The sequence below is a fragment of the Vidua macroura genome, chromosome 21 (assembly GCF_024509145.1).
Source record: "Vidua macroura isolate BioBank_ID:100142 chromosome 21, ASM2450914v1, whole genome shotgun sequence".
Lineage (NCBI taxonomy): Eukaryota > Metazoa > Chordata > Aves > Passeriformes > Viduidae > Vidua > Vidua macroura.
The window spans coordinates 1,539,120-1,563,849 of NC_071591.1; the positions used below are offsets into that span (position 1 = coordinate 1,539,120).

The window sequence follows — 24,730 nt, forward strand, 5'->3', positions numbered from 1 at the left end:
CAATCCCCCTCTGAAGAAACGAGATTGTCTGTGAAGGACCATTGCTCAGAAAGTGTTAAACTAAAGCAGACTCCAAGATCTTCATCTGACATTAAAGAAGCAAATGTCATTTCTACCTTATAATAATATTGATTTTAGTGTCACATTTAGATATTTCATTTGTCAGCTTATTCCATGCAGCAGTTAAGGCTTCTCAGCTTCTGTGCCTTGGACACAGGTGTGTGCTCCTTACTGGGCTGTGACAGATGCACAACATGTCCCAGCTGAGCAACCCCGTGGTGGCAGAGCTGGAATTGGAGCTGCAGAGTCCTGGCTGGTTCCTGTCTGTCCTTCCTGGCCACACGCTGTTGTCCCTCTGCACTGCTGGCAGCCTGGGGACAGATCCTCTTCCCTTCACAGCAGCCTGAACTCACTTCCTGCTCTGTGTTGTGAGGACATCAGTAAGAGTAAATGTTTGTTCTGCTCTCTTGCAGAGAATGGATCTTGGTGCGTCTGAGAGGAACAGGATTGTGCCAAGCATGAAGCTGTCCCACCCTTTCAACAAACTGTGGAGTATGGGCCATGATGATATGGCTATTCCCACCAAATACTCCCAAAGCTCACCTGAAAGACCCTTGGCTGCCCTGAGTAACATGCCCCCCATCACCAGGAGACCCCAGAGCAGAGACAGTGGTCTGGCTCCTGCAGAAAAGGATGAATCCAATCCTGCCATTCAAGGGAACATAACCATTCCTAGGCCACAGGGAAGAAAGACTCCAGAACTGGGGATCGTGCCGCCACCACCAGCACCCAGGGCTTCCAAGCACCAGGCTCCAGCTGGGTCAGCGGAAATCCTCACCCCTCATGGGCGCAGCCACTTGGTTTCAGATCTCATCCCAGAGCCCTTTGGGGCTGGGAATGTGTCCTTAGACCCCGAATCGCAGCAGTGTGTAAATGCCTGCTCTCACCCGTCGCGGCTGCTGTGCGGTGCTGCCGGCAGCGCTGAGATGCTGCAGCCCGTGCGGGTGAAGGCAGAAGGTGCAGGCAACGAGAGCGAGCTCCTGCTGAGCCTGCTGGACCCGCTGAGAACCACGGCCTGGCCGGGCAGGGCCCCGCAGGGCTCGGCCCCCGCGCCCGCCTTCGGCGCCCTGCCCAGTGACTTTGTGCCTCCTCCGGCTGCAGCGTTTGCCCAGCCCCTTGGCTATCCTGCCCCAGCTCCAGCACCTTTTCTACAGCCCTCCCCGAATCCGTTCACCCAGACACTGCCAGGAGCCCTTCCAGTGTCCCTGGTCAGACCCCCGAGGGGCTCCTTTACCCCCTCCTTAGGTCACGCGTACAGCTCCAGCTTCATAACCCCCACTGCCGGCTTCTACCCACCACAGAGACCTCAGCCCCACATGGCCACACTCTCCATGCCAAACCTGTTCAGCCAGGCTCCAGCTGTGCCAGCAGCTGGCTCCCTGCTCGTGCAGAGCCACAGCCCTTCTCCCACCAGCTCCCTCCAGCCAGCGTGTCTGGGTGGTCCTTCCAAACCCCGAACGTTACAGGTGAGCCAGCCCAGCACAAAGGTAGATCCCAAACAAGCCCTGGCTCTTCTGGCCAGTGAACCCCCTCTGGTCCCTGCCAGGCCAGCCAAGGGCTTGGAGTCAGTGTTACTGTCCTCAAAATCTGAGGAGACAAAAGATCCATTTGAAGATCTGTTAAAACAGACCAAGCAGGACGTGTCACCCACACCAGGTAAGGTGGAGCAGCTCAGAAAGCGATGGGAAACCTTTGAGTGAAGTGTCCCATGGCCTTGGTGTCCTTTTGGAAGTGACAGAGGGATTTTTTGGTTTTTTTGAGCCAGCATAAAACCAAGCATTTCTTTTAAGGAAGGCTGAGCCAGGACCTCTGCAGGACCATCGCTGAGCTGCAACCCAACACGAGAGCTTTTTGCCCACAGGTCAGAGTCCCCGTTGTCCCAGTCCCTGACACTGCTCTCTCACTCCCCGCCACTGAACCCTGGGATTCCTGCACTGACCAAAGCGTGAGGGGAGGTGGGTTGGGTTGGGTTGGGTTGGGATTTCCACACACAGCTTTTTAGGCAGCACTACTGATGCACAAGTTACTCCCTCCCTGTATTTTCAGTCCATTTTCAGTCCTTGGCACACCTGAAGCGTGACACAGCCCACTCTGCTGGGGTTCATTCCTGCCTCTGGGAACGGGCGTCAGTTTTTCTGGCATTACACAGAGAAACAACGTTTTGTTCCCACATTCAAAGTGCAGCAAACCAGCCCACAAGTCACTGAACTCATCTGTTGGTTTCTGTTTGTGCCCGTTGAACCCCAGCCACTCCTGGAGCTGTGCTGTCAAATGGACTTTGGTGGCACTTTTGACTCCCCCCCACCCTGAACACCAACAGCCAGGGCAGAGTTGTCACAGGCCTGCAAACCACAGCACAGAGCAGCTGCTCAGGGATTGGTCCTGCATCTCTGTTGGGAAACTGGAAACACCAGCAATTGTTTTCATTTTTTTGACTTTGTTTTTGTTAAATGCATCAGAAAATAGAGGCCATAAAGAGTATCCTAGTTCTTATATATGTGTATCTTAATGTTATCTATCAATATTATAAATTGCAGTATATGAATGGAATGTAACAATAGCTTACTTGATTATGACAAAGAAGAGAAAAAAAGTGGGGTATCGAGGTTCCCAGCTCCTGAGTGCAGGTGAAGGCCGGTGTGCCGAGGGGCTGTGAGGGCAGGGCGTGTCCAGGAGGGGCGATCTGGGCTCTGTGGCCTCGCTGGAGCCTCGGGCTGGCCCCGCCTGGCCCGCGAGGCACCGAGGGCAGGGGATGCTCAGCTGGGTGTTCTGAGCCCCCTCTGTGTTCTCCAGACATTTCACACGAGCCTCAGCATCCCCAGGAAAGCTGCTGTCTCTGATCATTTCTGTTTCACTTCCGTGGTGCTTTTTTGGTTTGTTTTGTATCTGGGCACACTCTGGTGTAAAACCTGTCACTCTCGCAGAGGGAATCACATCACCATTGAGCCTTTGATAAAGGAAATCATCTTGGACACATGGGGAAATTCTTGTAAAGCTTTATCTGATTTCCAATGTATCTATTTTATTCATGTTATCTTGAAAGTTTTCTTACTCTGGGGAATGGGAATGGCTGTCTCTGTGTTCGAGTCTGGGCAGTACAAAAGAAAAATAATATCTGAAATGCTGCCGGTTTTGGGAAGACCACAGTATTCCAGGAATATTCTGTTTCTGTACAGTGCTGTTCCTCTGACAAGCCATTCACTTGGATTTGTATTTTCTTTTTGTGTTGAAAGACAGATGGGTTTAGTATTGAATAGTAAAATATTTAAAGTCTAAGATACCAGTTCCATTTTATTTGATAGAGTTCAGAATCCTTTAACTGTGAAGAACCATCAAAGTTTGCAGCTGTGCAGGGGGTGTGGCACAGACCATGATCATCCATCCAGACAGCAAGGTGTTCTTCGGGGAAAAACAGTCACCAGTCAAAAACCGGGTCTGTTTTTAACCAATTTTTATTGTAAATTTCTTTTGAAGGACATTCTAATTATTTACAAATTATAAAATTTACAATTAAAAAAGAAATCAGGATCATAATAATTAACTACAGCAAGTCCAGTTTTGTGAAAAAATATATTCAAAAATTAAATATCAAAAGAAAGTTAAGTTCATGATTGAAAAAAAAAAACCACCTTCCATAAATTATTTTGCAGAAATGCTCAAGACACTGACAGAGTATTTTAACACCTTTGCTAATACTGGCTTTGGGTGCTTGGAATGCAGCCCTGAGGAGCTGCTGCCGGGGCACGGCCGGACCTGCCGGGGCTCCAGGGATTTGTACCTTGCAGGGAACTGCAGGAGCTCAGGGAGCTCTGGGAACACGGCCTGGTGTTCAGCACCCGCGGGCTGGAGGAACAGGGGCTCCTCTGGATCCTGCTGCTGCCTCATTTCTGTACAGAGCAACACCAAATGTGGAGTGGAGTGAAAAAGCAGGAGCAGGACCTGCCCTGGGATGCTGGGATAGAGGTGGCAGAGACCCCTGAGCCCCCCCGAGGTTATTGCACCCCCCGGGCTGCAGGAAAGCACAGCAGCTTTGCCTGGCAGCACAGGGCCCCAGGGCTGTGCCCACCCCTGCTCCTGCCAGGAGCCCCCACTCCCCTGGCCTCGGCCCAAAGCCACAGAAAACCCCCTCACCTGCTCCCAAAGCCCCACTGCCACAAGGGGACCGGGCAGTGCCACTGCCTCTGTTCCTAAAGTGTGCTGGACCCCCCGAAAGAGCAGCTGGAAAATGCCCAGAGAAACCAGTGACAGGAACAGAGGAAAGGAGGCACAGGCTCCCACCTGCAGCCAGGGCATCTCTGTCACTGCCAGCTCCAGCTGCCTCCCAGACACAGCTGGGCTCACACCTTCGACTCTTCTCCACTACTAGAGGGAAAGTGATCTTACAGACAAAATATTGTCTGTCTCCCACCCCTGTTTTTTTCTATTTTCTAAAGTTTTAATTCTTCTGTCAGCAGCTGCCTGTTGCAGAGACCTGTTCTTACACAGACACACCTGTTCTTAAACGAACAGATGTGAGCAGCAGTTCCATGCCCCTCCCTTTGCATGGAATTACAGAAACATTTACGGCTACAGCAGAAAAAAAAATAAATCCAAAAGCAGACCAGAATAAACAGCATTTTCTTGTGGCAATGAGCTACAGTGGGCAGGTTCCCACCCTGATTTTTAGTAGTATTTTGGAGATTAAAAAGCAGACACTGTTCTAAAATATTCCTTATTGATAGTTGTTGTGATTATCCTGAAACACTAATGACTTTAGACCTTACCTGGCCTGCTGTGCTGCATTTCCTTCCACAGCCTCTGCCACATTATGCTAAAGAAGAAACAGCACATTCAACAGCTAAAACAGTAACACAGGAGAAGTGAAGCCACAAAATCAAACCCCTTTTTAGTGCAGTGGAAATCAGATGCTGTGTCACTTACACCAACCCTTTTGGTTAAAAGATTGGTTAACTAAATTCCACTCTCCTGTACCAACAAGCCCAAACCTGTCAGTCCAGAGAGGTCACTTCTAGAACTCTTTCTTTCTCCCCTCCTCACCCCAGCAAGTACCTCCTGATGCTCAGCCCCTGGCTCTCACAAGGGTCAGTTCCATGGCCCAAGCTGCTCAGGGATTGGTGGAGCTGGATCAAACAACACGGAAACGTTCTCCTTTCACAAAGGTTAAAACTGTAACTGGCACCTCAGGATCAGAAAGGCACTTCAAATATTCCTGTGGTTTGGTCTAGTCTCAGGGAAAGCTCCAGCAGCCATGTCCAGCACAGCCCAGTGGGACTTACTCTGGCCAGCTGGAAGGGCAGCAGCAGCTCTAGGAAGGATTTCCCAGCACTCACTCACCTGGCTTAGCCTTGCAGAGGAGCCTCAGGTATGTGTCTTTTTGAAAAAAACCTTATTACTCACATTATTTCTGAATACAGTGGTTTAATTCCCCTTCACTGGACCTGCCTCAGGGTGGTTTTTCTGCTGCCTGCAGAGCCCAGCCGGCTCCGGCTGTGACACAGCCTGGTTTTCTGTCTGGTTCCCTGTCCCCTGTGCCACAGCCACTGCTCCCTCCCCTGGCCCTCAGCAGTGGGGTTTTTGCTCCCCAGCGCCGCCGCTTTCGCCGCCAGAGCAGTTTGCTAGGAATGCTTTGTGGGATGAGCTGCAGTGAGCAGCCCGCTGGGGCAGTGCCCGAGGCCGTGCAGAGCTGTCCCCCCCAGCCCACGGCCCCGGGCAGCGCCTGCGGCAGCTCCGTGACCCCGGCTCAGATCAGCCGCTCGGTCGGGGGCATCTTGATCACGTTCCACATTTCCACTCGGGCCCCGTCCTTCTCCTGCCGGCTCGGGCTGTAGGTTCCCTGAGTCGCTCTCCTCCTCTTCATGGCAATCGCCGTGGCTACAACCAGTGCGAGGAGTAGGGCAGCCCCCGCAGCCCCGACTGCTCCCACCACGGAGGAGTGGCTGAGGTGCGCCCACACTCGCTGCTGTGGTAGAACAGGGAGTTACTCAGAGCTTCCACCAGGACGCTGCTGCATTTCACACCCCTCAGCCCCCACAGCTGCGCTGTGCTGACAGCAGTGCAGGGCAGGAGCTCCTTCTTCCCCCGTCCCCTCCCTGTCCCACGGAGCCCAGGGAATGCACAGGAGGCCAGTGACCCTTTTCCTGCTCCCCTCTCCCCTCCATGCACACCCGAAGTCCAGCATCTGTGGCCCAAATCCCCAGCCTGTCCCTTCCCTGCATGGTACCCATGGGAATGTCTAACAGCGCCATGGCATTCAACACTGATTTATACAAGGATTTTGATCATTCCTGACAATTCCCTGTAACACAGGGCTGTCACAGGGAGGTCACAGCTGCTGTTGCTGTTGAAGACTGAAAACCTCACACACCTGAGCTGAGAGAGTTTGAATGTTTTTCAGCTGTTGACAAAACCAGAGCAGAATACACAAAGCAGTCACGACCTTCCCAGCTCCTGAGTGGGACTCAGGGAGCTGAATCTGCACAGGTGCCTCAGGTCACCCTGCCTTGGAAAGCAGATTTAATGTGCCTCTCCTGCCTGGGAGGGGACAGGAGCCAGAGCCACTTCAGCCCCTGCTGAGATGAGCGAGGGGCAGCCCAGGGCAGGGCAGGAGGGAGGGCAGAGGCTCCCTTGGAGCCACTGGTGTGCAGCAGTGCCGGCCCCGGCCCCGCTGCCCCGCGCGTGACGTCCGTTCTTCTGACCGGGCCTTAGGGGAACTGGGATGGGGTGGATCTGCTGCTGCCAGTGCTGGAAGAGCTCCAGGTCCAGGCAGACCTTGCAGGTGCAGGTCCTGGGCACGGCAGGGCCTAGATCAGGCGCTCTTCGGGTGGCACCTTTAGGACACTGTCCATCTCCAGCCGAGCTCCTGCCACCTCCTGCTGGCTCGGGCTGTAGGTCCCCTCGGACTGGCGCCTCTTCCTTGCCGTGAGAACCATGAATATGAGAGCAATAGTGAGGAGCAGCACAGAGCCACAGGCTACAGGGACAGCTACTTCAATTAGTGGGGAGGGGAAGAGAGCACCTGGAGTCCCTTTCTGTAAAAGAAATTAATGGAGAAACAATGAAACCCCAGTGGTTACAATAACTGCAATAACTGACCAAAATGGTCAGATTAGAGGGAAAAAGGTTTTAAGAAAAGCAAAAAAAAAAAAAAAAAAAATAGCACTTTTCCACAGCAAGACAACCCCTTAAGATGTAAATGCCAGTTTACTCAGCATCTACAGTGGGAATCTTTAAAGGTGACTTCTTATGAATATCAGTCTAAAATACACAGGTGGCACTGACAAAGTTGTGACCAGTGTTGCCAAAAAAAAAACAAAAAACAAAACAACCAAAAAACTTTAAAGTTAATGCAGAGAAATGTGGATTTTCAGTAACCCCAAAAAAATTCCCAAAAAGCAGGGGAATGATGCTAAAAAAAAGTTCAATGATGCCTGTAATGGCAAAGCAGAGAATTGATTAAGCTGTTAAACTGTGAAACAGAATTGCAGGACTTGCAGCAGGAAGGGGAAAATGTTGAAGAGGTCAGGACATGGATGGGAGATGGAGATGATATAAAGCCCAAGTACTGAGGAGAAAAATGAGAATTCCCTAGATTCTGGTGGAATCAAGGATGGCATGGAAGACAACAACATAACTAAAACAACTGTGGAATTTTTGTCATGAAACAAAGTTTTTAAATTACAATAAGCTTAAAAATAAGATATTTCTTATTGTTAACAATGGCATTGGCCACCTTACAGCTAAAACCAAAATAATTCAAGCTTCAATATTTACAGGTTTTGGATGCCATTCAGTCTGTGCTCATGTCACAGAGCAAAGAAGGAACATTCCCAGGGGATCTGGAAGCCCTTCTGCCCTTCTCAAATGCCTGAAGCCCAGGTGGATTCCCTGAGCCTGTCCAAACCCGAGCGCCGTGCGGGGTTAGTTCCGGACCATGCGGGTTAGTCCTGCACCACCAGGGCAGCCCTGGAGCTGCTGCTGTGGGAGGAGAGAGCCAAGGGAGCTCAGCTGAGCTCCAGCTGTCCCTGGTGGTGCCAAGCACCATCCCCAGCCCTCCCTGCCCCACCAGGGGCCTGGCTGTGCAGGAGGGAAAGGAAAGAGTGAAGAAAAGCAAGGGGAGGGTGATGAAAATGAATACAAGGAATCCACAGAAGTGTCCTGGGACAGAAGAGATAGAGATGCCTGAAGGAGTCTGTGCATGCAAACTGGAAATGTCAGGGTGACCTTGGCACGTGCATTAGAGCCCTGGGTAACAGCAACAGCAGCAAACCCCGCCTGGCACAGAGCCCTTTCCATGCAGGATGGGTTAGTACATTCCCAGGTTACCCAAAAAGCTGCCTGTCCATGCAAGAGCTTCACAGAGAAAGCAGGGGTATGGATCCCATCTCCCCCCAGGAGTGATCCCAGCCCCACCCCAAACACTTGGATTATGCACACGGGGATGGCTCAGCTGGGCCGGGGCAGCAGCAGCTCAGGGACAGGACTCGGCTGTTTCACACAGACCTGAACCATTCTTGGCCTCACTTAATCCAACTTCCCTTCTCCAAACATCCATTTCTACTCAGATCATCTTTGGAGAGGGAAGGTGTTTAGTAACTCTTATCCAAGATAAAACACCAAATGAAATTCCACTCTCCAGGAACTTGGGTCAACTACAGGAGTTGGATTTCTGTCCAAAGAGTTGTGAAATCTATGGAGATGTGCAGAGACAGCCCCAAAAGCCATATGGCAGCACATGCAGATACTGCAGATATTTACTGCAGTTGTTTCTATGCTGGAGACCAATAAGCAGCAGCACTGCAGAGAAAAAAAACCATTCAGGATTCCCCAGCTGTGCTTTAGGCAGGACAGGAGCAGGAGGAGCCCCAGCAGAGCAGGAGCCCCGCTCAGAGCGCAGGGACAGCAGAGCCGCGGGCGCGGTGCTTACGTTGATGTCGCAGCGCTCGCCGGTGTAGCTGGCGCTGCACACGCACTCGTATCTGTTCTCAGAGTCCTGGCACGTGCCCCCGTTCTGGCACGGGTTCGGGTCACACTCGTTTATGTTGATTTGACAGCTGGAAAGGAAGAGTGTATTAGAAATGTCATATATATTCTTGTGCCATAGAACACAAGATCACCCGATCTAAAAAAGCCTCTTTTGTTTGAAAAGCGCCCATTGCAGCTTCTCCAGGTGCTTTCTCTGGAGTCAAACAACTTGAAATTCTCCCCCGTTCACACCAACCCTCCTGCTGTGGTTTCTATGGGACTGAGGCCAGCACAGGTCTCCAGCACAGGTAGTGTGCTTGAAAAAACCTGGAAGCACTTCTCGCTGCAAAAACTGGTGTTGGCAGCTGGATGATCTGAAGCCTCCCTCTGCTCCAAACAACAGCTCATGTTCCCATTAGGAGCAGCTGTTTGGCAGAAGGACATGGAGGAGGGTGAAGCAGTGGCCCTGCTCTGCCACCCACTTAGATCAGGACTGGAGCACTGGATCCCAAAGCAGCACTTACTTCCTTCCAGTGAAGCCAGGCCTGCAGGAGCAGTTGGCTCCCCAGCTCTCGGTGATGCACCTGCCACCGTTCAAGCAGGTGAAGTTCTTGCCACACTGCTGAGGGGGGAATGGCCACCTGGGGACAGCAAGGGACAGCCTTTAGAGCACTCAGGTTTTGGGGAAGGGCAGAGTGTTCTGGGGCTCAGGGGGAATGGGGCTGGCAAGGGTCATAAACACAGTCCTTGGTATTTCTAGGAAGGAGTTTGACATAAGTGAAAAAGGGGATAGTCTCAGAAATCATCTGTAACATCAGAGTATTCCTTGGATCATGCCCTGGAACAGACAGGAGCTCTGTCAGTACTCAGACAGGCCTGTTCTTGCTAATGAAAATATAGGCAGGGACAGGACACTGCTGGAACAGTACAGCCAGGCCCCAGGAAGGATAATACCAGTACCAGGTAACTGTCTGTCCCAGCATGCAGCAGGAACAACAGGAAAATCATCCTGGATAGATCAGATAACTGAAATGCAGCCATGTCAGTATTTAACTCGGTGTTCCATTTGAACTGGCAAAAGATGTTTTGTTTTAAATCAGCACAGGAATATGGCAGAGGGGGATCAAGTCACAGAGAAGATGGACATCTTGGGGAGTGCTAGAGGGAAATGACAACAGGCCAGAGTATGCGCCCTTCAAACAGCTCTGAAAGGTAGAAGGGGGATACCCACATCAAAAGGAAGGATCCTTATCCTGTACAAGGCTGAACCCCTGTCAGTGAGGGTTTGGACCTGGACAGCACCTTCCAAGTCACAGCAGAATTTAGGTTCTTTACCTACGAGATGCTTGCAATGAAAAATTTTCCCAAAGTGTCCCAAAGTAAAAGTCCAGTTTATCTGGAGGCTCCTCTGCCCCCCGTATCAACGCAGCCCCAGCACTTACTCGCAGCGAGGTCCGGAGTACTGAGGGGGGCACTTGCAGGAGTATCCGTAAACGCCATCGACGCAGGTGGCTCCGTTCAGGCACTGGTGCCGCACGCAGTCGTCCACGTTGATGTCGCACCTCTTCCCGATGAAGCCGCGGAAGCACTCGCACTGGAAGTCTGCCACGGCATCCACGCAGTCCCCGTGGACGCAGGGGCTGGGCTGGCAGTCGTCGATGTTGGCCTCGCAGCGCTGCCCCGCCCAGCCCGCGCTGCAGCCGCAGCGGAAGGCGTCGAACAGGTCCTCGCAGGTGCCGGCGTTGAGGCAGGGGCTGGAGGCGCACACGTCGGCCCCGGAGCAGCCCAGCTGGACACTGCCCGGGCCGGCCCGCTGGAACTGCTCGGCCTGCGGGTACGGCCGGTGGGGCGGGAAGGGCAGGAAGATGCCCCCGATCTGCACCCGGCCCAGGCAGCCGGTGAAATTTTCAGCCAAAACGACCAACGCGTTGTTCTTGAGGAAGTCCAAGTTGCCGGCGCTTCCCTGCAGAGTCACGTTCACTGACCCATCCAAGCGGAGCAGCCACCGGGAAGAGAGCGCGGCCGGCTCCTCCATGGACACGGAGACGCTGTGCCAGGCCCCATCCGTGACGGGCTGCGGGCTCAGGAAGCTGACACCCTCAATGCTGTTCCCACTCCTGATGTCAACAAGCAGGGAGGAATTCTTAATGGCTACCTGGAGGGAATCCACCTCTTCCACAGCCTGAAGCAAAACAGCATCTTCATCTCTGGTTCTGAAGTCCACGTGGAGGCTGCTCAGAGTTCTGGTCACTGATGTGTTGGTGGTAAATTCTATGGCAGCATAACTATTAAATGTTGCATTAGCCAGACCTATAAATAAAGGGGGAGAGCACGAGGGATTTCAAAGACAGTTGGTGTCCTGTTTGAGCCAGACCAATGGCACACCCCTGGCAGGTTCTCTCCCTAAGAACCCCTAAGCTTAGTGTGAGCAGGATTACAGGCGAGCTGTTGGCAGCCTTAAAGCTCTTCCTGTTTACAACTGCACCTCCTATAATAATATCCAGCTCTTAGGCAGCAATTTTTACTCCTCAGCCGTGCTCTGTCACCCCCGGGGCAAGCCCACAGAGCCCATGCTGCCTGCAGCAGTAGGTACCTGGGCACCACTCCGTGCCCTCCTTGCAGCATGTGTTTGTATTGTTTTCAACAGCACAAACTGGGAACATTGATTATAGACAGGGAATGGGGGGGGGAATTTTACCAACACACAAGCAGGAGAACAGAACTTACACACATATCCTGCCACAACGTCTATGCAGGTGGTGGCTTCAGGACATGGGTCACTTTCACACCAGACTTTTTCTTCACAAAATTTCCCAGTGAAATTTGCTGGACAGCTGCAATGGAAATCATTCCAAGTGACAATGCATCTGCCACCATTCTGACATGGCTCAGACTGAAAAACAAAACAGGGGAATTTAGGGGCAGAGTAATTCATCTTGAGGTCTAAGAAAGTTTGGTAGAATTGTGACAATGAAGATGAGCACAAGCAGTATTTGAATCAAGAGAGGAGGGAAATGGAACAATGACTCAAGAGCAGTGAGGGAAGCACAAGGGTCTCTGTACAAGAAATTCCTGAGCCCCTGCTCCCCCCTGTGCACAGCACTGACCAACAGGAACTCCAGCAATTTGGCAAAGAACAAGGCACAAAAGCACAGGTGAGAAATGGATGAAACAAACTGTGGTGCTCCCAAGAAGCTCACAAAATTCTGTCACCAGAAGGACACCCCTAACACCACAGGTGTGACAACACTTCAGAGCACCATAAGCAAGAAGGGCAAGATTAGGGGGCATGGCCTCCCCATCACCAGGTGTGGCACAGAGGAGAGCCAGGCTCTGATCCAAGGGCACATGTGGTTGAAATGGCAGATTCTTGGGGAAGAGGTTGTTGTGCAATTGGAACAGGATGAAGGGAGGGGCTGGCAAGATTACAGGTTAGGGAGGGGAGTCTGGAACCTATGTGGGCTCAGCACAGTTGAGCTGGGCAGCACAAAAGCCACTGCTCAAGCTCTAAGACCACAAAAACTACAGGGGAGCTTGAGAAAACTCAGTGTTTAAATCATATGTGGCATATTGAGTGAGGTGGGAGCACAGAGAACCATGTGTTCTTCAATACCTCCAAAAACCTCCTCTTTCTGGTATCAGCAACAGTCAGACTTTTGTGTAATAACAGAACTACAATGAACCCCTGCACACACAGAGACAAGCAGGACACAGCACATACCTTGCAGGTGTCATCAGAGATGCAGCCATTCACAAGATTTCCAGTTTGAGTCCTATTGAGTTCCTCTGGCAAACTGTCGTTCTCCACCTGGAAAAACTGTATCTGGTGGCTGTTGAGTTGGATGTCCTGCAAACAGCCCTTGAAATAGCCCCCCCACAGCCCAGCACTGTCGGGGTTCGGGTGTCCCCCAATGAACACTTCAGAGCCAGCTCCCAGGGCTTGTGCTGGCAGCTGCCCCAGCTCCACAAACGTGTCTGACTGCAGGGCACCAACAGAGCCTCCTCGGAAAGACAGGGCTATCAAATGTCTTCTCCCATCAACCACATTCCCTGGAAAGGTCACGGTGTCCGTAGGTGACGTCTCTATGCTCAGCTGGCCATCCCTGAGGTACAGGGTGAGGCAGGGGCCTGTCCCATTGCAGACCTGCAGCAACAAACCATCGGGCTTCCGGCTCCGCAGGAAAAAGGAGAGGTTGAAGTCTGCACCAAGGCTGTCAGAAAGGGTGAAAGAGGCAAAGCTGGTGGAATTCTCTAGGCCAAATGTTGCTGCTGGGCGCTCTGGAAGAGGAAAGAAACAAACTTCAGCTCAGAGATAAAGGGAATGCAGCTGGCACAGGGATGCAGCTCCTTAGGAATGGGGCAAAGGTCTCTTCTCAACGTTTTCCATGTGAGCCAGGGTAATGATACTCCTCCCCATAGGTCTGTGACACTAAGAAGTAGGTGAATGTGTCCTTGCTTCCTCTGGAGGGCACAAATTCAAGTATCCAGGAAATACAGCTCTAAGAGCCCTTGCCAATCCAGCAGATTTACTCAAGGACTTTCGAGATACAGAGTTGCTTTTAAAATTTGTAAATTTGGTAACAGCAGTACATGTCATATTTAGGGCTCAGAAGAGTTGAAAAAAACCCCAATACTAATACAAGCCTTACAGGAGCAAAAAAAGCAAATAGATAGGATTTTAACTCAAAATTGTCAAAGAGCTTCCTTCAACAAAGCAATACATTCCTATTCATCTTCAATTCAGAAGCTCAAGATCAATTTTTCACAGTAAAACAACTTCCCTGCTCCCCTGCATTCACACAGATCTGTTAAAAGGTGAAGTCAGAGCCTCTGGCTCTACCAGGAATAACCTGCATCACAAAACTGACAGTCATTCCCGCAGGAGCAAATAACAGGAAAGGGATCAATGAGAATTTTATTCACAGAGGCTTTTGCTTTATCTTTCCCCCTGGTCAAATAGAAAGTCCTGCTTCCAGAACTAACATCCAAGCTTCTCCAGTACCTGCGGAGCTGGCAGGTGTCAATCCCGTGGCACTTACCATATGAGCAAGCTGGGCCTCCATAGGGCCTGGCACAGTCACACCTGAAGGTGGCCCAAAGGTCCACGCAGAGCCCTCCGTGGAAGCAGGGCTGGGAGAGGCACCACTCGGTGCGGTCACAGCCCGGCCTCGCCGGGGACGACTCCCCCAGCGGCAGATCCGCCGGCAGCACGGCCTCAGCGTCCACCTGCAAGTCCTCCAGGCAGCCCACAAAGCCTTGCTGGCTCCGTGTGTTGTTGGCCATTGGATCCTCAGCACCTCCAATATACAGATTCAGGAAGGTTTGTGGGATCACAGCAGTGCCTGGTGGGACAGGAGAGCTCTGCAGGCAGACCCCGGCCTCACAAGAGCCATGCCAGAGCTTCAGCTGCACCGTGCTGTGCACAACAACTTCCACTTTATGCCATTGGCCATCGTCCACTCTCAGCCCCTTCAGGAGCAGCGGGTACCCAACATCCTCCCTCTTCAGCTCTGCATGCAGGATGCCATCCAAGAGCTCCAGGAACAAGTACTCAGCTTCACGGCCTCGGTAAAAAAGGACAGCGCTGGGCAAAGTGGTTCGGAAGCGGAGGGACAGGCTGGCTCCTCCTGCGCCCCTCCCGCTCGCACTGTTCTCGGGCAGCTCAATGAGGAGATACCCTCTGGAAGCAAAGGAAAACGTTGTTGGTGTTGAGCATGTGGCATCAGAGAAACCAGGCTGGCACTGGCACAGGTGGCCGTGGCTCTCAGCTTGGTAGGTTGGGATGCACAAGGCCTCGTTTTGGCAGTCGTGCGTCTGGCACCCAGTGAGCTGGACAGAGCAGTTCTTCCCTCCCCACGTAATGCCATCCTGGCCAGGGGCACAGTGGCAGGAATAGTCAGCAATGCCATCCTCACAGACAGCTCCATTCTTGCAGGGACCCTCCTCACACTCATTGATGTTAACAGCACATTCCACACCTGCGAAAGAGATTTAGAGATGGGATCTCACCGTGGCACTGGGACGCCCTCCCAGAGCCTGCCGGGCACAGCCCTCCCCAGTTCTCTCCAGGGAGCAGCTGCCAGCAAGGAGCCCCACACTCACTCAGAGGGTCCTGCTCGTGATGCAAGAGCAAGAAAACCAAACTTCTGTGTCCTCCTAGGTGCTATTTATAGAGCTTTGGCCTGTCAGCCCAAATCCCCCCACCAACTGCTGTCCTGTCCCAAGCTCAAACCCCACAGGCAGTCAACGTGAAGAAGGTATGGAAGGACCAAAACAGCACAGACAAGGAATTTATGCCTTTTTCCTAGTAGATTTGGTATGTTGAAAGGCCAGGTAGGTCTATAGATCTGACTGGAGCATGTTCCAGGCACCGGTGTTGCAGACAGCAGTAAAATGGGAAGTTACTGGAAAGCCGCAGTTAAAAAAATCCAATTCCAACACGACCCATCAGTTGTAAAACTCACAAAACCCAATTCATTACCAAACAACAAACACAACATGCTCCACAGGCACTGTGCCATGCTGGCACTAAGCTGATTTCAGTTCTGCCCAGTCCTGCACTGCCGTTCTGTCTCCTGGCAGCACATGGATCCCAATGGGGCTCAAGTAAATTACCAAATCTGGCTAATGAAAATCTGCTGTCATTTTCCTGACCATCCAGGACTGACAGAGGAGCCCTGAATCAGTTCACTTTATCTAGCCTATAACATTGGTTTTCACTAATCTTCAGAGACAGTCCCACAGATAAACCAAGCATGGATTATCCCAATCTAATAGCATTACACCCGATCCAGCCAGCAAGCACAACGAGGGCAGCAGGAAGAAAAAGAAGGAATTCACACACAAAGGAGGGGAATCAAAACACAAAGGACATTTGTAAAGAAAAGCCACTAGACAGAATGTGCATGTCAAAGAGATTAGAGAGCTGCCTGGAGCAGAGAGATGGGGGGAGATGGGGCACTAGGAGCACTGGAGCTGGACTTGATGTGTGATTAAAAATAAAAACTTAGCAAAGGTACAGGTTCTTGAATATTTGCAGTGATGGTTTGTCCCCTGAGCTCTGCAGAGAGATGAGCACCAGCTTCCAGCCCCAAACTGTCAGGTTGTGCCAGTGTATGGACAGAGCTCTGGGAAGCACTGAAAGAGAAATGCAAGGCTCTAGTTCTGCACTTTCCAGATGTGCCAGAGCTGTTCTGTAAGCAAGAGTCTTCAGCACAGCCCTCTTCCTCTTCCTCTTGGGTTTGCTCAGCAAAGGAACACCAGGGACAGAATTAAGACTGCAGCACAAAGCTATGAAGGAAATGTGTTGGAATAAATAGAGTATAAGGGACATCACTGGGTCTGGAGAATCCCAAGGAGAAGATGGGGTGGGTTTTCTTGGAGGGCTCTCCAAGCTGCAGGAGGCAAGTCCACAGTCAGATTTAAGGGGAGAGGCTGTTGAATAAGGAAAGACAAGTTTGGTTCAGTCCCAAATCCTCGAGATGCTGCTGTTTCAGACCAGAGCTGCTGATATTTACCAAGACAATGAGGGGAAGATAACATTGGTTTGGATAACAAAAGGAGAGATGCCGTGAATTTTTGCATTTCTGAGAAGGCTGGGGGGCAGGAGAGGCCCATTCTCCCATTTCACATTCCCAGCCTGAGCAGGTCTCAGCTCTCTCATGGCACCAGGAGCACCTGCCTGGGCTGTTCCTGTCCTGCAGCCCCCAGTGCCTCACACCAGGTGGGTCCTGAGGCCCCAGGGTGGGTGCACAGCCCCAGGCTGGCAGCTGATCAAACACCAGGCTTTCCCAAGGGATGCAGCTGGTTTGAATTCTTAGATTATTTGTTTGAAATGGGTGAAAAGCAGATTGCACAAGAGTTCTAAAAATCTGGCTAATGACAATTTTTTCCCTGGAAGACTTACTAAGCAGTTATCTGGAGCTACATCACTACAGTTTCCAAAAGTACAGATCATTTCCTGGGTATCTGTTATTCCAATCTTCTCCAAGACATGGACAGTTGTGTCTTTGCAGACCCATTGGGAAGTAGATATTAAGAAGCTGTTCAACACTAATTGTTTTTTTCTAAGAGCGGCATAGGCATCCCTTTTCAGGTTTATTTAAAAAAAAAATTAATTGGGGGACGTGACTCTGTTCAACAAAAACAAGTAACAAAACCAAGTTATTCTCCTTGTAAACAAGTAGTACTCTCCTCTGTTCACTCTAAATTTCATAGCTGAAATGTTTACTTTTATTTGAGCCATCAATAGTAAAAGCAACCTGATTCATTACACCATTAGGAGACTTTAAAACATTTAATGAGTTCCTTATCTAGTTAAAGACTAACAATAGCAAAGCAGTGGAACTTGTTATCTGAAAATCAGACAAGTGGTATCTAAAAGGCTGCTATCTGGAGTCAAGGATTTCAAACATTCTCTTAAGTCAGCAGTGTCAGAGGTAACAGTCCCAAGCCACCAACCCACAGGGACTGGGTCAGAAACATTCAGAAGTGGCTGAGTTTTCACAGCCTCCAGTATATTCAAATACAAATCCTCCACCACGTTCAGAGTGCTACTGCTGTAGTGGGAACAGTCCTGTTTTGTAGATGCAAGTGTGATTAAATCCACACAGCTCACCACTGCCTGAATGGAGGGAATGATTTACTGGCTGCTATTAATAAGTAAAGATTCATTGTATACAGCGTAAGAATCATATACTTCAATAGATACATAAAATGTTAAAAGAATAAGCACAAATGAAGTGAAATATTCTAATTTAGCTGTCAGATATCAAAAAACCTTGAAGGACAAGGTCTATTCCTTGAAACACGGGAGTTCAGCGGGGCTGCCCGGCCAGCACCGCCTTGCCCTCTCCTTAAGGCAGCTGAATTCCTAACGACCTTTCCCTGCTGCATCCTAATTAGGGATTGTATTATGATTATCAAAAGGAAAAAGGAGAGGAGGGAGAGGGGGTAGGCAGAGAATTAGCCGCAACAAACGGACCCCGACACAATTATATTTGCACAATTACTGCCATTTCCATGGCAACCCCTGCTCTGCCGCTCCCCCACCGCGCTGCTGCTCGGGGCGAGGGAGCGGGCGGAGCTGGGGAAGGCACTGACCACCAAAGGGTTTGTCCTGGGTTACAGCCACAAAACCTACTTCTCAATAAGGCAGCCTTCAATCAATAAAGGAAAAATGAAAACTGCAAAAACATCAGTAAAAAGCAAAAGTAACGTTTCCCAGAAGTAGCCAGGAGGCACCTGTGTGTCTCCAGAGCTCACCTGGGCACGGACCCGGTGCCTCGGAACAGCCGGCTCTGACACTGCACCACAAGGCAGAACTGCAGCACAGTGACTGTGGAGCTGTCAGCCAGACCCGTGCAACAAGGACATTCCTCGCCTTAAAGTTTCCAAAACACAACTTTAGGTCTCTTCGAAATAAAAACATTCTTCCTTTCTAATCGATTCTGGTTCCTCCTCATGCCTCCAGCCACCACTCATCACACACCCAGCCCCCTGCCCTGGGCAGGCACGCACACAGGCAGGACACACTGCAAGCACTGCACACATCTCATTACCTGCTAGCAGAAAAATTCCCTTCAGGATCACGCCAATCAGCACAGATTTCATGGCCGACTCCTTGTGGACATTGGTAACAGTAAAGGAAAAAAAAAATGGGGGTGAAGGGGGGGAGGGATGACAAAAAAGGCTGGGCTGACAGGGCAGTGTGTGCAGGCGCTCGCTGGTGCCAGTCCCACGAGAAGGGATTGGAGCGGAAGAGCCGGGGGAGCAGAGCCCTGCCCTGCGCCAGGTCTAATCCAGCCCGGCTCTGACCCTCCCAGCTGGCCCCTGTCCGTGCTGACACCAGGAATGTGTGCTCCCAGCATATTCCTGCTCCGTGCCTCCCGCAGTGCCCGGCAGTGCCCACGGCCTCAGCCCAGCAGGGCAAAGCCAGGAGACAATCTCCTGCCCTTGCTGCGGTCCAGGTGAATCTGCCAAATTCCCTGAAAATGTTCTTTTCATAGGCTAAGCCAAAAAGCTGCATTTCCACCATTGTGCAATATCTAAACCATAGGAACAAGGGGAGTTCCAAATGCAGAGTGAACCTGGGCCCTGCTGCACATTCACTACTGAGGGAATCAGGGTCCATTGGGCAGTTTTCCTTCTCCCTGTGCCCTGTTCCAGTGATCTGTGAGCACAGACATTTCCACTCTGCTGTATTCACTAAGAAAAGTCTCAGGTTTTAATGACCATGATGTTTCCCTGAAGTCAAACTGGATGGAAAGAAATTCCCTGCATTACGCTGAATGTACAGGTTCAAACATGGCAGTGCACAATCAGAACTCTCTTTCCTCATTAGCCACCTTACTAAATTAGCTATTGCAGTCTCCTTTTTCCTCTGTGGTTCTGGGGTTTGTTTTTATTTTGTTTTTTAATATAGTTACTTTCACATTACAAAATTTCTGGAGGCATAGTTGTATTTTTGTGCTGTAAGAACCAAGACAAGTGTCTTATTTCTATGAAAAAATGTTATCTGAGAGCTTTTCCCCAAACTTGGAGTCTCTGTTTGTATCAATGTCAGGTCCAAGCAAACAAAACCTCCCACATGTCACTGTCTGGAATCTCCATTAGCAGTATCACTAAGATATTTAAAAAGCGTTCCAACAACTCCTCAAGCTATTTCACTTTTGTAATTTTACTCAATCCAAACATGCCAGTCACTTTTACAGATACTTGAAGTGGGAGGGATATGGTGAGTGTTTGTTTGGAGTCAAAACTTCTCAGAAAGCCACAGACCTGTGCACACACAGACCTATCCCAGCACAGATTTGGAACATTATCTCTGACCCTTCTGTTATTGTTCAGGAGAAAACAAACAGGCAGTTGTGCACATTCAGCCACTACTGCAACAATAAAGTGTAACAACTGTGAAGACTGCAGAACATGCAATGTCTTCAAAAAGGTGCCTATTTTGCTTTATGCACCCACACATTTAGGCCCACATACACACACAGAGTCTACCTGGACACTACTGCCTGGAAATCCATCACACCCCAATGCACCCAGCACAGATTCTGCTCTCACCTGGCACCAGGCACAAGCAGGCCCTGGACTGCAGCACTCACAGCCTTCTGATCAGATGACAGGGAAGTCAAAAGGTCTGATTAACATGGAGCTGTGATCCAGCAGGGAGAAGAAATGTGGAGCGGAAGGGAAGGGGGGGAGCCTCACCAAGTGCTGCCTAGCTCCCTTCAGCTATATTTACCAAAAGGGATTTGGTTGAAGGTGGAACAGGCCTCTAATCTCTTTACTATCTTAACCTTTTAGCTGCCCTTGCTCTAGAGGCTCCATCTCTAAAACAAATCTGACTTAAGAAATACCTGCACAAAAAAATTAAATCTATTCAAAGGTGGTTAGAAGGAAGAAGCATCTCCCATTTATTTCCTGACCCATGACCCAGGAATTCAAGCCCATTTGATCTGGGCTGGCACCCTTACAAGAGTCACCATTTATAGCTGCTGCACAGAAGGTTTCTACTTTAAGGAGACAAAGACATGGCTGAACAAAGTGAGATGGTCAATAAGCCCTCCAATTATACTGGGACACACTCACACCACATCACCTTCTGATTTCTCATGAAAGTAAAGTGCTCCTCAGCCATGTGCAGAAGAGCTCAGAATGCTCCCATGATCACAAGGTGCCAGTGCCCGGGGCTGGATGGCTGCGATGGCAGTGCCGTGCTCAGCCCCCCTCACCAGGGCTGCCCAGTGCCACAGTGCCTGCTGCAGGACACGGCCTCCTCTGCTGAGCACAGCTTTAGCTCCAGTGGGAGCACTTAGGCCATTTGAAAGTTTTTAAAGAATGAATCATCCAAACTTCAGTGATAACATTTTTGCAGGTTAAGAATCAGTGTCCATGTCAAATGGAGGTACCTGTCTTTTTCTCATCCTGGCCTAACCTATTGCCTAATAAATACCTGATGGACTGAAACCATTTCTGGAAAAAAAAAAAAAATCAGAATTCATTTTGTTGGATTTCTTTTCCCCCTAAAAGACAGACATTTCCTAATATGCTTTGTCTCTTGACCACAGTTGACATAATTTCCAAGAGCATGCAAGTTTCCTCTCCTTTGCACCTCATTTAGTACCCATGCAATCTTTTGATTTGTACTTCTTGTATCCTCTCAGGATACCTATATCCTCTGCTAAAGCACAAACCATGTGCTGAACAGACTCTTCAGGACCTGTTATGTTGTTCTCTCAGGAATCAGGCACCACTTTAGCAACAACTACATTTCAGAGAGAAGGTTCATCTGCCTGCACTACACTGAGACAGCACTGAAGCAGTTAATTTGCAAAGAAAGAATTTCTCCTGACTTGCATTGTTATCCCAACACTCCCCAAATTCCTCAGACTGAAGAAGCAAACACACAGAAGGAACCCCTGCTGCCCCAAGAAAGCATTCTTCATCAGAGTAGCAAGTTCACTTTAATCAGCAGAGGCAGCTAAACCCAAGTTCATGGCAGATCTAAGCTGCCACAGAAATGTGTTTTGAAGAGAAACATTATGGGAAGCTTCACAAAGTTGTTCTGTGATCCTAATATGAAGTAATAAGCTGTTTACCCAGCATGAGTGTACTGGGATTAATTGACAAAGGAGGGGAGATTAATTGCTATTATTTCCCTGTCAGCTTCACTCCTCCACATGCACTCACTGATCTCACAGACTGCTCCCAGCCTTTCGCTGTGTTGATGTGTCAGAACTACCTCAGCTGAGACAAAGTCCTTTACCAAAAGTAATATCCAGAAGAGCAACCTGCTTCTAATCCCCTTCAAGTACTAATGAACCCAAATTTGATGCAACAGAATGAACTCTAGCACTCCTTTGCCCATCAGTCCATGCTTCTGTCAGCTTTTCTGCCCATGAGCATGCTAAGAATTGGAAAGGATTAAGCAGATCTGCAGTTTGGCAAAGTACAATAAAATTCTGAGCTCTGTGTGGGTGCTGGGGCACTGCAGGAGGAAAAGAGAACAGGGCACAGATGTGAGTGGGAATTCTGACAAGAAGCATAAACTTTAAACCATCTCTTTGGACAAGATCTCAGTTCAGAGTACAGCATTGTAACTGCCCGAGAAAGCAGTGATAACGAGCTTAGATAAAAGCTGATTTTCAAAGGCCTCATCTACAAAAGCAATTTTTTCTTGATCTGGCCTAAATTAGCAAATGAGATAGGCCAGAAAACCCCACAACTAATTCAGCCCAGTTACAGAAGTGATAACTAGATGAAATTAATAGGTCTTCCCAGGAAAGAGTTGGGCAGAATTAAACCAACACAACTCAACCACTGCAACCACAGAAGGAAAAGATAAAATTTTCCCAGGCCATAAAGGCCTGAGAGAGTCTCAGGAATGTTGTTACCTGCTGTAGCAACTTAAGGGACAGAGTTTTCTTCTGGCTTCAAGTGTTTCTTTTTCCCACGAGGTGGCAGCCTGGTAACACTGTGGAGAAGTTACCCTTATCTCAAATCCAGAAATCCAGGGTTGTGCTGGGATCACCTTTCTTATAAACTACTCTGGTGTTAAACTGCCCAACACATGTGGAATTTAAAGATGAAGAAGACTGAGAACGAATATTTTAAAGAAAGATGAGGTTAAGTACCAGTTAGCAGAGGACCTTCCCAACAGGGCTAACATTCACCATCTCCCAGATTCTCAACCAGCAAACTGAACCCTTAGGGTCAGGCAGGGCATTTGGGGAAAAATCCAGACTCCTCATTCCCTTGTAAACAGAGAAGGCTTCCTTTGCTCAGATCACAAAGACCTTTTGACCTCCTAACGTAGCAGATCACTGCTTTCAGCCAAAAATGGCTGGTTCTTATCATCCCAGGGTGTTAGTGAATGGAGATGTTTTACAGATGCTTATGTGCTGGTGAGCCAATCTGCTACAGCCAGTACAACCTGTGACACTTAGAATGTTAAACACCCCTTCTTTTATTTAAAGACTGCTTTTCTATATATTTCCTGCATGTACAGAAACCCCCACAGTTCTCCCAGGTAACTTTCACTCCAGGATACAGATGCCCTGAATAGTCTGATCTTAGACTCTATGCAGTTGATCTTATGTCTCCAAATCTAGTTCATGGCCTATCAACTTACTTGCCCACACTCACACAGCTTTGAGCCTGAACTGCAGACAGCCTGCTGCACACTCCCAGTCCAGCTTGGTCCTGCCCTCTCATCCTGGAATCCTGCAGCCAGGCAGCAATGCAGCAGTTCAGCATTAGCCAACCAGAAGGCTCTGATTCCAGCCACCCCTTCCCCAGGTTACCTGAATAACCAGGTGGGCACTGACAGAGGAAGCCATTCACCAGGTCCTGGCAGAGCCCTCCGTTCTGGCAGGGCTGGGACTCGCACTCGTTGATGTTGGTAAAGCAGGTGTCCCCTGCAAAGTGAAAACACAAACACACCTCGGAAGTGCACTCGTGCAGCAGTGAAACAAAAATGACAACTGCAGTCATAAGTTTTGCACTTCTTTTCTTTGACCTAAAAATGCAAAAGAATTCCTTGAAGTCTAGCATGTCTCTGCAGGCACTGGCACACAAAAACCAGCACAGAACAACGGGGGCAAATGAAGTATGAAATGATTTCCCAGTCTCAAGCACTGTGAAGATCAGAACTTCTGAACCATTCCCATCTCTGCAACAGTGGACCAAACATTCATATTTCTCTCATGAGATAATAAAGTATTATTGTTTATACCTTCCCACTAGGGAATTTCCCTAGCTGTTAAATCCAGCATTTTACACATATCTCCAATCCATTGAAAGGGTGATATTTCAGTGGAACATCCATAGAGCTTTTAGCTCCAAGAGCTCCATACCAAGAAACTCCTCTTGTCCCACTTTGATTATACAGTTGCTGCCATGAGAGTAGTCTCACCAAGAAAACACCTAGAATAGGAATTAGCTTCCTCTGATGAGGAATTTCAGAGATATCACTAGGGATGCATCCTGCCATATGCATGAGAGACTGACAAAAGGGAAAACACCCTGGCACCTGCGCAGCCAGAGGGCATTCATGGCAGCACAGGGAAGTGCACAGGCTGCTGCCTCAGCCTGGAGACAGTTTTGGACAGGGAATGACATTCAGCTGTCTGTAATGGGAGCAGAAGCACATTCCTGATGCATCAGGCTGCCAGCCCCTCTGAAGTACCAGTCCTTAAGAGATTTCTGTTGCAGAGATAACATTGCCCATCTCCTCAAACAGCAGTACCACCCAGTGCAGACAGGATGAACATTTGCTGTGCAGCTCACCTGTAAAGCCTGGCTGGCACTGGCACAGGAAGCCAGCTGCTTGGCTGTAGCTGAAGTTGCTGGGGAAGTGGGGCTGTGTCCCATAATGGGCTGGGTTGGAGCGCTCCAGGCACAGGCCACCGTTGTGACAGGGCTCTGTCACACACTCATCCACATCCTCCTCACAGTCCTGCCCAGTGTAACCTGCCACGAGACACTGCTGTCAGCACCGTGCACAACTTCACTGGAGCTCAGCTCCCAAATGCTGTGGCTGACTCAAAGGAGGGAATAAGACCCCCAAATCTCATCTAGCAGATTCCTGGGCCCTTTAATTTCTCCACTAAGTCAAATACAGGAACCAAAATCATCAATTTACAGGAAATCATCACCTCGTGATAGAGGAATTCATGATGGAAAAGAAAACTTTATGGTTGGG

The 24,730-nt window shown here is 49.7% G+C and overlaps 2 protein-coding genes across 13 annotated transcripts in view; one reads left to right on the forward strand and one right to left on the reverse strand.

The window, feature by feature from the left end:
- Positions 1–3,336, forward strand: part of DENND1A (DENN domain containing 1A) — a 153,399-nt gene extending 150,063 nt beyond the window's left edge. For 2 of the 3 annotated variants that reach the window (XM_053996069.1, XM_053996070.1), the window contains one exon: positions 474–3,336. In XM_053996069.1, coding sequence (XP_053852044.1) covers positions 474–1,760 — 1,287 coding nt within the window. In that variant the 3' untranslated portion in view covers positions 1,761–3,336. The remainder of the gene's footprint in view (positions 1–473) is intronic. The other variant, XM_053996071.1, reaches the window with a different exon arrangement.
- A 52-nt stretch (positions 3,337–3,388) lies between these two features.
- Positions 3,389–24,730, reverse strand: part of CRB2 (crumbs cell polarity complex component 2) — a 112,304-nt gene continuing 90,962 nt past the window's right edge. For 7 of the 10 annotated variants that reach the window (XM_053996065.1, XM_053996067.1, XM_053996064.1 and 4 more), the window contains 10 exons: positions 24,316–24,498; positions 23,331–23,444; positions 23,173–23,250; positions 14,061–14,999; positions 12,743–13,299; positions 11,749–11,914; positions 10,464–11,331; positions 9,546–9,662; positions 8,984–9,110; positions 6,431–7,088 (listed from right to left, as the gene is read on the reverse strand). In XM_053996065.1, the coding sequence (XP_053852040.1) occupies positions 6,861–7,088; positions 8,984–9,110; positions 9,546–9,662; positions 10,464–11,331; positions 11,749–11,914; positions 12,743–13,299; positions 14,061–14,999; positions 23,173–23,250; positions 23,331–23,444; positions 24,316–24,498 (3,377 nt within the window). In that variant the 3' untranslated portion in view covers positions 6,431–6,860. Of the gene's footprint in view, positions 4,129–4,191; positions 6,020–6,430; positions 7,089–8,983; positions 9,111–9,545; positions 9,663–10,463; positions 11,332–11,748; positions 11,915–12,742; positions 13,300–14,060; positions 15,000–23,172; positions 23,251–23,330; positions 23,445–24,315; positions 24,499–24,730 lie in introns of those variants that run through there. The other 3 variants (XR_008440227.1, XR_008440226.1, XM_053996068.1) reach the window with 3 other exon arrangements.